The 12,180-nt window shown below is 43.2% G+C and overlaps 1 protein-coding gene across 1 annotated transcript; it reads right to left on the reverse strand.

Moving 5' to 3' along the window:
• Positions 1-337: 337 nt before the first annotated feature.
• Positions 338-11,957, reverse strand: Tmigd1 (transmembrane and immunoglobulin domain containing 1). Its single transcript, XM_028759141.1, has 5 exons — positions 11,879-11,957; positions 9,373-9,651; positions 5,184-5,462; positions 1,663-1,766; positions 338-382 (listed from the first exon to the last, which is right to left on the reverse strand). The coding sequence occupies exons 1-5, from the start codon at positions 11,955-11,957 to the stop codon at positions 338-340; spliced, it is 786 nt and encodes a 261-aa protein (XP_028614974.1).
• Positions 11,958-12,180: the final 223 nt, after the last annotated feature.

Consider the following 12,180-nt stretch of genomic DNA (forward strand, 5'->3'; position numbering starts at 1 on the left):
GGAGCGTGCTGTGGGAAGGCAGTGTAGCAGGCTCCGACCAGGACAAGCTCCCTCAGTTGCTTGTGTGGCAATGCAGTTGTGCAAGCTCTGGCTAAACCTGCTTAGAGAATAGGCAGAAAGCCCCAAGAGGTTCCCTGCTCTGAGCAACCTTCCCGACTCTTCCTCTTCCTCTAAAATGGAGGCAGGTTTTTCTCCACTCTGTGTTCTCTGAACTCCTCACCTTCCAGGGCCTCCTATCTCTGAAGGGGAATACCTGGGATGGGCATTCTCTGTTGCTCATTGCTTACAGAACTGTCCCACCGTCTCACCCACCCTACCGATATCTCTGCCAGAGCACTTACAGAGCTGTTTCTGAATTCCGGTCATTCTTTTTCATGCAGAGCTAAAAGGCAAGCACAAAGTGCATGAGTTTACCTCCTTTCCTAAGGTCAGCAATGAACATTTTGAATGCATCAGGTTTGCATTGGGTGCTGTTGGAGCTACAATGCAGCCATCTGTGTGGGCTCAGCTCTCTTTACTTTTACTTTGATCATGTGGATAGATCTTTATTGAATTTTGAGAAGATATAAGTCTTAATCAGAATGTTTCACAGGTCATATATATATATATATATATATATATATATATCAGTGAGAGTGTGTGTGTGTATGTGCGTGCGTGTGTACATGGTGGAGGAGTGTCGTGTCTACATGTGTAGAGGACAGAAGACAACTTGCAGGTGTCCATTTTTTTCCTTATATGGGCTCCAGGAATTGAACTCAGGTCATCAGGCTTGGCCACAGGTGCTCTTACCTACTAAACAATCTTGTCTGTACAGTTTTTCCCCCCCCTCCTTTCTCCTCTCCCCTCTCTGTCTCCTCTCTCCCCTCTTCTCTCTCCTCTCTCCCCCCTCTCTTTCCCTTCCCTCCCTTTTTCCTCCTTCCCTCCCTCTCATTCTTTCTTTCTTTGGAAAAATGCTTTGGACTGGAACAGAGGGTAGGGCAAATTTCTTCTTGGGAAACACTGTTACCCTGAATCAGCTCTAGTTACTGTTGCAAGGAGAACCAGCTCTCTGGCTGATGAGTTCAGCCTAGGGCATTCTGGCTCCCTTTAGAGGTTTCTTGCCAGATGTGCCCTCTTTAGCCCGAGTGATCTCACAGAGTCAAATTCGAGCCAATAGCCTAAGCACGTACATATTCTGAAACACAGTAAACAATGATGTCAACCATTGGACAACTCAAACTACAGCCCACAGCAGTAGAGCATGTGGCTGTATCCAAGAGCACAGCATGCAGACGTCTGTTCCTCTCTGTGTTTATTTATTGCACCAAGGGTGCCATGGCAACAGTAAAAGGGAAAGTTATTGATTGAGGGTCTTGTTTTTCAAACAAGATTTGGCTATGCAGCCCTGGTTGGACTTAAACTCAAGATCGTCCTGCTTCTATGTCCCCAGCACTGGGAAGACAAGTGTGCACTGTCTCACCTCACGGGAGAGATTTAAAAGGAAGAAAAATCAACTCTAAAGCTCCCATATTTCCACTCAGGCTTTGTCCACATGCCCTTCTCTCCTACACACAGGGTGAGCACTAGAGCCTCGCACGTGCAAGGCACGCAGTCTACCACCGAGCACAGCGCCAGCCTCTTAGATGACTTTTGCCCCAGTTGTTCAGAATACTTAAGTACCTTCATTATTCTTTTCCTCCTAGAAACCAGTGCAAAACCCAGCGTCAGGAGGACCACGACACAAGCAGCAATGATGGGCTCTATCGGCACAACTGGAACTTTTTCTGTTGGGAAGGCAAATGCAGGGAGAACAGCCAACTTCTAATTGCTGTATTTCTAATATGAACCATGCATGTGCACTTTGCATTTATCACCCTTTTAATGAAGCCCCCCAGACAACCCTAAAAGATGAGGCATGACGGGGGTCTTTGACAGGTTAGGCTGCTTATCCAAAATCACAGAATTAATAAATGGCAGGTGCAGATTTTGAACCCATTCCTTTGTGAAAGGAGTTTCTAAAATTTGAGTATCTCGCCCAAAGTGACTGCTCAGGTTATTTTGTGCTTTCTTTATTATATTTTCCCTATCCCCATCCCTACCCCCAGACAGGGTTTCTCTGTGTAGCCCTAGCTGTCTTAGAACACACTCTGTAGACAGGCTGGCCTCAAACTCACAAAGATCTGACTATTTAAAGACATGCACCAGTTCTACCCAGAGCTAGCTGGCTTGTTTGCTTTTCTCTCCTTGCCTTACATGTATCTATTTGTGTGTTGGTGTATGTGATATTCACACACCACAGGACACATGTGCAAGTCAGAGGACAGCTGTGGGAGTTAGTTCTCTCCTCCTACCATATGGGAACCAAGGACAGAACTCAAGTTATTGGGCTTGGCAACAAGTACTCACTGAGCTATTTTGCTCAACCAATTGTCTTTTAAAATTCTTTTCTTCCAATTATTTCTTTTGGCTCCTGCTCAGGATAATTGAGGAGGGCGTAAGTAAATAAATCCTTTAAACATCTTTTGTTTTCTTGTGTGTGGGAGTACTAGGGATAGAACCCAGGGCCTAGCACATACCAAGCAGAAATTCTACCACCGAGCTACACCCCTGGCTCCAAAGCATCCTTCACTTCTGTCCACTCTTGGCTGTTCTCCCACCCCCCAAATTATTCTCATAAAGGTGTGAGTGGTGCCAACCATTCCACAGGGGTGTGGGTGTGCTTGATGAGCCATCTTAAAAAGCACTGGCTTTGTGTTAATCAACTCTGGGATACACTGAGGTCATTACCTTACTGGAGACCTCTCTACTAATACACCAAGGAAATTTATCAAAACCGAGAGGAAGCAAAGGCCAGATGATTAGGAGGAGAAATCAGATTACAGTCACAGATTGGAATATCTTTTACCAAACTGAAGGTCAGGAAGTCATACGTGACAGCTTTGCTTCTACAAATTAAGTTGAAATAAACTTACTGACCTACTGCCTCACTTTGAATTCCAAGTTCCTGTTGGGAGACACATGTAACCTCCTGCATTCCTTCCCTTGGCGTTCCTATCTGTGACCAGACTCGGTGTCCCCTTCCCCAGACAATTAAGATAAAAAATAATTTCTAACATGTGGGCTGACTCTTATGCTGGCCAGGCGCTTCCTGTCATTTCCAGCGTTTCAAAGTCGTTTAGCAACTACCCCCACTGAACTGTGAAGCCAGGAGATCCTGTGGAAAATTTGGCATCAAGTGCCACTGAGTGCCAGCAGCAGACCACGTGTGCTGTAAAGGCAAGCTGACGACAGCCTGAGAAGTAACAGAGCAAAAAAGAAATAAGAAAACAGGCTGCTTTGGCAGAACTCCACCCCAAACAAGTTTCTGCCCACCTAAAAGGCAATTCACTGATTGCCACACAAGCTGTGTGATTTTTAGAAAATGTGTTTATAGAGCAATTATGCTTTTTTTTTCTCCTAACCAAAAGAGATGCTATAATCACCCAGTCTTGAAGAAGTATGGTCTCATTGCTGTAAGAGCTAATTAAGATGGCACCACATGAGGTTTACCCCACCAGGTTTTTATAAAGGCTCTGGGGAAGGTTTTAAAAAGCCACAAGCTTCAAGGTGGTGTTCCTTCCATTGCTTCTACCCCTTGAACACAGGGGGTTTTGTTTCCAGTTTTTGTTTTTGCTTTTTCAAGCCCCAAGGCATACTGTCATTGCTCTGTAGGACAAATTAATGAACAGCTCAGTAACCACGGTGACAGGGCAGTCAACCAACAGCCACTTTCCCTCTCCACAGGTCACTGTGTTTGTATCCCAGGCTCCCTGGTGTGGGGAGGAAATAAGGCTGTGCTCTGGTGACAGTAGTCCAGACAAGCAGGCAGGAAGTTGGTTTGTTTCCTGGGAAGTGGCAAGAATGACATCCTGGGAAGTGGCAAAAATGACAATGAATGAGTAGAGTGAGTAATGTTCCAGCCAGATGCAGCTGGATGCAGCTGGATGCAGGAGCCTCAGTTTGTCTGGCTGCTCTCTGAGTATGTGCCCAAGACCAAACATGTGTGAATGAGCGGTGTGCCTCTGCAGCATCAAGCATTCCAATTTCCTGTTTGAGCAAGAAATCAAAGGAGATGTGTGCATAGGGTGCACACATACACACATTCAGGCAAACTCACACATGTAAAGCAAAATGAAGAAATCTTTAGAAAGGACAAGAAATCTAAGGAGAACACTCCAAACCTCCCTGGTTTTCCTTATCACAGAATAATAAACTCTAGTGGATATCGCATAATGCTAAAGGAGAAAGGTCTGATTAGCCATCTTTCCCACCCACTCTATCAGATGACAGGATATAAGAGTTAGGAGTGATTGCAGAGATTTTTTTTTTAAATCTAAACGTTTTTCTCTTGTACATTTCTGAATTCTCTTCTGTTATAGGCTATGAACTCACAGCTAATTCCTGTGTACATCAGTGCTGAAGGAAATTTGTAGAAGTCTCTTCCCCAAAAAGCTAAACCAGAATTGCTTTCTGTATTGGTAAAGATCTTTGCTCAAAACTAGTGGTCTATATGGAATAGACAGGATTCTTCTGATCTCTCTCTCTCTCTCTCTCTCTCTCTCTCTCTCTCTCTCTCTCTTTCTCTCTCTCTCTCTCTCTCTCTCTCCTGAAGACAAGGTTTCACTGTGTAAAACTGGCTAGCCTAGAACTTGCTTTGTAGATCAGTCTGGCCTTGAACTCACAGAGATCAACCTATCTCTACCTCTCAAGTGTTGGGATTAAAAGTGTAGGTTCACCATGCCTGGCTTAGAAAAAAATTAAAAAAAAAAAAAATTCTACCACTGAGCTATCCTAGCCCTTTGCAGTGCCCAAGAACTCCTGCATACAAGGAAAACACCCTCCCCATAGAGCCCTAGCCTCTAGCTCTTCTTAATGTTTGTTTGTTTTTCTGAGACATGGTCTTGCTAAGTTACCCAGGCAAGACTTGAACTCACAAATCTTCCTGCTCTAGCCTTCTGTATTGCTGAGATTAAAGGCTTGCAGCACCAAGCCTGACTCAGACAACATTCCTAAAGAAAACGCTCTTAGATGGGGATAATCTCCCAATGGAAGTCTTTGCTATAAACCGTAATGGTGCCCATCATTTGTTGTCACTGATGACATTCACAGAGCCTGTTCTCTGACTTACGCATCACGCTGAGCAATTACTTGAAAAGAGTTACCTTTAACAATCAGGTGGAAGTCCATGGTCTCCATTTTCAGAGATGAGCTGGCAATACAGTTGTAGGTCCCATTGTCAGAGTTCTTGACTTTGGTGATTGACAACTGAAAAGACTCGCTTGTCTGTTGGATTTGGTGATGGCCTTTCTCTAAAACCAAGGGGCTGTTGTTTTTATACCACATCATTTGGGCTTGAGGGTTGGATTTCACGTTGCAAACCAAGCTTACATAGCTGTCTTCCTCCACGGTTTGGAAGCCATTTCCACTTAGAAGAGGAGGAACTGTAAGACTCAAGCATTCAAGATACGTTAGAGACATGCAGTAGTTAGTCCATTGTCCGAAATGTAAGCTCCTCCTTCCATGTCTCTCAGGGTGTATTCACCCCTTAGACCAAAAACAGTGCCTGCTGTGTACTGTGTACACATTCAATTCCTCTCTTCATAGAACTTTAAAGGTAGTAAAGATAGACCATGAAGGGATGGGGAGATGCTCAGCAGTTAAGAACACTAGCTGCTCTTCTAGAGGTCCCAAGTTCAATTCCTGTTACCTCCATGGCGGCTCACAACTGTCAATAACTCCAGTTGTAAGGGGATCTGATGCCTTCTTCTGGCTTCTGTAGGTACCAGGCACACACACATAGTGTACAAATATGCATGTGGCTAAAACACTCATATACATATAATAACAAAATAATTTCAATTAAAATGTTTTTCCTTTAAAAAAGATATACCTGAAGCTGTATATGATGAAGAACTTAATATATATATAATAATAGCTGAGATGGTAGCACATGCCTTTCATTCTAGCCCTTGAGAGGCAGAGGCAGGTAGATCTCTACAAGTTTTACACCAACCTGGTCTACATAGCAAATTTCAGACTGGTCACATAGGAGGACCCTGTTTCAAAAACAGTCCTTGTTTCCTGAGCAATGTAATAATCCAGTTTGTACAAGGGTCAGCTAAAACAGCACAATACTAAAGACAGGCATGAGAGTTAGCACTAACTCCTTATATGTCGTCTCCTGTGACTTTCAGACAGACACTCAACTGTTAAAGTTTCAGTTTCCTCTGAACAAACAAACAAACAAACAAACACTTGGGTAATAATACTTTTCCGTGAAAATTGAGACAATCTGTGTAAAGAAGTGAATCTGCTGATGGGCTAATACCATTACAAAAGTCATGCCAACATATCATGCCAACTACCATTACAAAAGCCACTGGGCTAACGACCATTACAAACATGCTAACTACAAATACAAATGTCTGCTAACTTAACTACCATTACAAATGCCGTACTAACTACTATTACAAATGTTGTGCTAACTACCATTACAAACGTCATACTAACTACCATTACAGATGTCTGCTAACTAACTACCACTACAAATGTCATGCTAACTACCATTACAAATATCATGCTAACTACCACTACAAATGTCATGCAAACTACCATTTGGTGGCAGTTTGGAAAGCTGCACACACCCTCAAGCTCCGCATTTCTCCTGACTGTATTTACCAAGGCCACATATTTACGCTGGCTCAGTGGCCCTCTTACAAAGCATGCCGTGCTTCAGGAAGCCATCCAGCTGTGGTAACTCTTGCCTCTATTGGAAGTTTACTGAGTCCTCATGCCTGTTCTACAGTGAGAAGAACTGTAGTCTGTGGACAGTCAGACCATACATCTTCACTAAACAATTCCAGCCTCACTACCCACCAAGCCCTTCTCACATCTAGAAGGAAAAATGACCAAGCCAGTTTTCTATTCTTGTCTGTGCCTCGTGTATTTATTGGCAGAGGCCCAGGAAATTAATAAAATGTTTAAAGAGTGGGCAGTAAGGAAGGAAGTAGACCCGAAGAAGGAGGGAAAAGAGGCTTGTATCATCTGCCTACTGAATAATTAGACCCTGAGTAGGGGGTGTTATTTATAACTTTCTCAGAAGAATGACATTTTGTTGCTCTTTGGAATGAGCTTGAATTCTGTATCTATATCTAACAAGCATGTTATGTAGTTTTTGAGATACACAGGAAGCTGCTGGAACAGAAAACAGAATTGCCAAGTACGACAGCTCCATTTGTGAACAGAGCCTATTAACTGTCCGTTTTAACTATTTAATATTAATGATTGTTTAAGGAAGTCCTCTATGCACGAACATTGGCCCTTTAAGAAAATCAGTACAGACCTGGGCGGTGGTGGCACACGCCTTTAATCCCAGCACTTGGGAGGCAGAGGCAGGCGGATTTCTGAGTTCCAGGCCAGCCTGGTCTACAGAGTGAATTCCAGGACAGCCAGGGCTACACAGAGAAACCCTGTCTCGAAAAACAAAAAACAAACAAACAAACAAAAAAAGAAAGAAAGAAAGAAAGAAAGGAAAAAGAAAAAAGAAAGAAAAGCAGATATCCCCTAGGAGGAAACCATGGAGTTTTCTCAGAGGCCGTTGTTTTATCTTTAGCTGACTGGAGAACAGGGACAGAGAGAAGCCAGCATACACCTACTTGGTCTCAGGAAAGGAGAAGGGAGCTAGGCTTGGAGAAAGCTCGGTTGAGCTCAAGGAGAAGAAGCCTGCATAGGGTCATTGTGAGCATATCAACCAGAGAATGGCCAGGCTTATGACTGGCTTGGGGCATGGGGGGTGTGGTGGGATGGAGTGGGGAATGGGACCCTTACTCAACCCCTGTCTCTCTTTCCAGGATTCTACTTGCAAGTCCAAATCTTGCTTGGGGTCCATCATGAACCCCAAGAGTTTGACCAGAGGACCCGGAGACAAGCCCACCCCGCTGGAGGAGCTTCTGCCTCAAGCCATTGAATTTGTCAACCAATATTATGGCTTCTTCAAAGAGTAAGTCTGACTTCCGTCAGGGTGACGTCCCCTGCCCTACTCCCTCGGGCTGACCTGTTTCCTACTGCTCCACTCTGACCTGTGAACTCAGTAATCTCCAGACTTGCTGGGGCTCTAGGCCCAGAGGAGAGCCTAAAGTGTTTGAAAGTTTAGAGGAGAGTGTAACTGGCTTTGGATTCTGGCTCCACCAGACCACTACTGAGTCCTGGAGAAATCCATACTCTCAACCTCCTCATCTGTAAAGTGGGCACCTTATAGCATGGCTCATCAGACAGCCATGAGATGTGTGCAAATTAGAACAGTGTCCTAGCCTAGGGGCCGCAATACAGTGACTTTTTTTTTCCCCCGAGTCAGGGTTTCTCTGTGTAGTCCTGCCTGTCCTGGAACTCACTCTGTAGACCAAGCTAGCCTCGAACTCTCAAACTCAGAAATCCGCCTGCCTCTGCCTCCCAAGTGCTGGGATTACAGGCATGCGCCACCACCGCCCAGCTAATACAATGACTTGGAATGGATCCTTTTATCCTGAAATAGAAGGAAGTTTAGAGACTTCCTTCTGAAGAGGAAGAGGTCTGGTCAGGCTTCTCCTCTTACAGATGTAGGCAAGATTCCCAGAGACAACTCTGGCATCATGCTAGTCTAGTTAGAATTCAGGAGGCCTGACTTGGAGGGGTGCTACATTTCTGGAATGCTGGCTTCCGTGAGTCCAGTGCCCAGACTCCTTTATTCTTAACTCCACCAGTCAGTCACTCCAAGCACCAAGTATTGTCCAGCCCGGAATACAGTTTTTTTCATTGCCAATTGCTAATGTTGTTGTCAATGCATTCAGTCGAAGAAAAAAAAAAAAAGAAAAGAAAGAAAGAAAATCAGTTCAAGCAAAGCTAAAACATTCTCTTTGATATCCAGCACAGTCACTTCCAGAATCCCTGCCGTTTTGTTATAATTGCTGTCTGCTGTCTGAGTTAAGGTCTTGCTGTGTAGCCCAGGCTTGCCTGTAACAGACAATCCTTCTGCCTCAGGCTCCACACCAGTGCTAGAATTATATAGCCTTGTACAACCAAGCCTCGCTGCTGACACAAATTAATGAGGAAATAGGAGCATAGTTAAAAGGCATGGGCAGGTATCTCACAGAGATGAATTAAAAATCCTCATTTTTAGTTCAAAAAATGAATAGGCTAGACACACTGGCTGCCTTTGAAAGACTGAGTCAGAACAATCACTTGAGTCCATAAGTATGAAGCTAGCCTGGGCTATATTGTGAGCCCATATGTGTGTGAGGGGTGGGTGGGGCTGGGCATAGAATTTCAAGTGCAGACGTCCAAGATTGATGGGCAATTTCTTTCCCCTTCACTCACAGGTAACGTTGAGCACTACTGTAATGGACACCTTCTGATCACGCTGTAGCTTGCAGGTAAAGCGGACTCCGTCGTCGCTTTCGTTGATGGGAGAGACACAGACAGAACTGATGTTGATTTTGTTTCCATTTTTCAGATCTACTACGCCATCTTCTCTGTACCAGAGAAGTTCTTCATCCCTGGTGTGGTTTTGAACAGCACATTCCAGAGATGCTTCGACACCATGTTCAGTGTCTAGTACATAGTTCTCAGTTCTACCATTCACAGTTAAAACAGAACCTGAGGATATAGGAAAAAAAAACTATTAAGATAGGCAGATATCTAGCCAAGATATCCATCAATGGGAGATTGGTTAAATGAATTATGATACATCAAGGCAATAGAATACACTCTCAACAACTGAAAACAATTTTATCAATCTATATGGTTCTACAAAGAGATAGTCTACAATGTATTTTGTTTGTTTGTTTGTTTGTTTGTTTGGTGAGTTATTCTCAAGCTGAAGATACTCCTGCCTCAGCTGGCCAAGTGCTGGGAATTCAGGTGTGAAAGCATGACATCTGATAATGATGTATCATTATCTAAACTGAGAAAAAATACTAAAAATTGTGGTCACCAAATTTTGTTCCACATTGAAACCACCCAGAGATCTTTTACATCTTGATACAACGCTCATACCCAGGCCATCTGTTTGATTGACAGGAGTGTAATCTAGGCATTGGGGCATTTGAACCCTAGGTGGTTCAGATGCACAATGAAGTTTGACAACCGAGTTAAGAACTGTGTGTAAAATAATCCCAGAATAATCTGATGGAAAAAAATGTTCAAGAAGAAAAGTCTTGGGAGAATATCAGATATTTATACAGACTAGAACTGGTAGATATAGGTCAAAGTGGAGTGACACCAAACCTGATGTACTTGCTTTGAGGGAGGCGGGTAGAGCAGGAAAGCAAGGACTTGGAAAAAGACTAGCAAAATGGAAAAATGTTAATACATAAGTCCAAAGGTAGAATATAAATTCCATCTCCAATGATTATCACAAGCATCAGAATTGGATATGTATATGGATAAAATCTGACTTAAAATGCTTTCCTTGCTAGATAATAGGAATATGGATGAGCTTGCTCTTGCATTTCTCATGTTTTAAAGATGGACAGTACAGTAAAATCTTAAAGCGTTTAAATGGCTATGATCCATGAGGTAGACAAGGTTCTGTAGGGTGCATAATCAGAATGCTCTTTGTTTTTTGAGGCAGGGTCTCACAATGTAGTACTAGTTGTCCTGGAGTTAGACCAAGCTGGCCTTGAAGTCACAGAGATGCCCCCTCCCTGCCTTTCCCTCCTGAGTGCTGGGATTAGAGGCATTCATCACCATGTTTTGCACGTTTTGGTTTTTGTGTTTTGCTCTGATTTTTGCCTGAATTTCAGCTTTTATTTTCCTGGTTCAGAAACAGGTAACAAAAGTTAGGGGTCCAGCTGCGGCTAGGCCATCCTCCAAAAGATGCATTAATATAGCTTTTAATATGCCTATAAGGCTGGACAGTGGTGGCGCACGCCTTTAATCCCAGCACTTGGGAGGCAAAGGCAGGCGGATTTCTGAGTTCGAGGCCAGCCTGGTCTACAGAGTGAGTCCCAGGACAGCCAGGGCTATACAGAGAAACCTTGTCTTGAATATATATGTGTGTGTGTGTGTGTGTGTGTGTATGACTATAAGTGTGACAGTGCCTGAAACTGTACACACTCATGCTGGGGCCAGAGGAGAACTTCAGGTGTCTTCTCTATTTTTTGTGCATGCTGGTCTTAAGGCAGAGGCTCACACTGAACCAGAAGCTTTCTACCTAAGCTCTGCTGGCCAGTAAGCTCCCGGGCTCCACCAGTCTCCACTCCCCAGTGCTGGGGCCACCAGTACACATAGCCGTGCCCAGCTTTTACAATGCACGATGAAAATGAAATTCTCATTCTTGCAGAGCAAGTGTCCTTACAAGCCCGTCAGTCCCCTTGCTTTGTTTCCTGGTGTTTCAGATTGAACCTGGAGCCTTTAAGCTAATAAGCATTTGATCTACTATCAAGCCACATCTCCAGTCTTCTGCCTCATTTATTCTTATCATGAGTAAGTTTTTTAAAACCTGAGAGAGGAGAGAAGCTACTTTGAGGCAGGGATACAGATAAAAATGTGGACAATATTTTCCTGTAAGTGACATGTTCAAATAAACAGAAGATTATCTCACTTGAAATTGGTACTGAAATACATTTAAAAGTGTGAAAATTCCGACTACGGTGATAGAAGAATAGCACACTCCATCCTGTCTTACACAATAAGAGCCATAAAAGGATTTTTTTCCTACTTTTTAAAATGTTTTCTGACTCTTATAACCTGAACCATTGTATTGGGTAGTCAGTTCAAATTATAATTTAAGGTTATTCCCAACATCTATAGATCACCATTTTAATTTACTTACTTAATTTTTTTTTAATCTAAAAAGAGGTCATAGAAAATATTAACTTACTTGTCCTCCCCTGAGGCAAAGATAAAACCACTAAGAGAAGCTGGCATGCTTGCAGTGGCCCGATGATCTTCCACACCATCTTTAATGAATGCAAGTTGGATCTTCTGTAAGCAAAGAATGCAGTTGGTTCTGTACTTTGCTCTACAATGAGTTTTGAACTTTCTTCCTATTAGGCATTTAAAATAAAGTCCCAAGTGAGTCACCCCAGCTGTAACGGTACACTCCTAGTTTTTAATTAAACAAGTCTGAATAAATTCTTTTAGTTTTAACTTTTTTATGGCAATGAAAAAAAACTATAATGG

Source organism: Grammomys surdaster, unplaced genomic scaffold (assembly GCF_004785775.1).
Source record: "Grammomys surdaster isolate TR1022 unplaced genomic scaffold, NIH_TR_1.0 126278, whole genome shotgun sequence".
Lineage (NCBI taxonomy): Eukaryota > Metazoa > Chordata > Mammalia > Rodentia > Muridae > Grammomys > Grammomys surdaster.

Bases quoted from the DNA above. Each gene is read 5' to 3' on its own strand.
- Tmigd1 (XM_028759141.1), bottom strand. From the start codon at position 11,957: ATGGTGTGGAAGATCATCGGGCCACTGCAAGCATGCCAGCTTCTCTTA. The intron at 5,463-9,372 runs GTGAGTGAAGGG...TGAGTCTTACAG, and splicing joins AGTAGTGCTCAACGTTACCT to TTCCTCCTCTTCTAAGTGGA. The intron at 383-1,662 runs GTACTTAAGTAT...CTTGCCTTTTAG, and splicing joins GGAGGAAAAGAATAATGAAG to CTCTGCATGAAAAAGAATGA.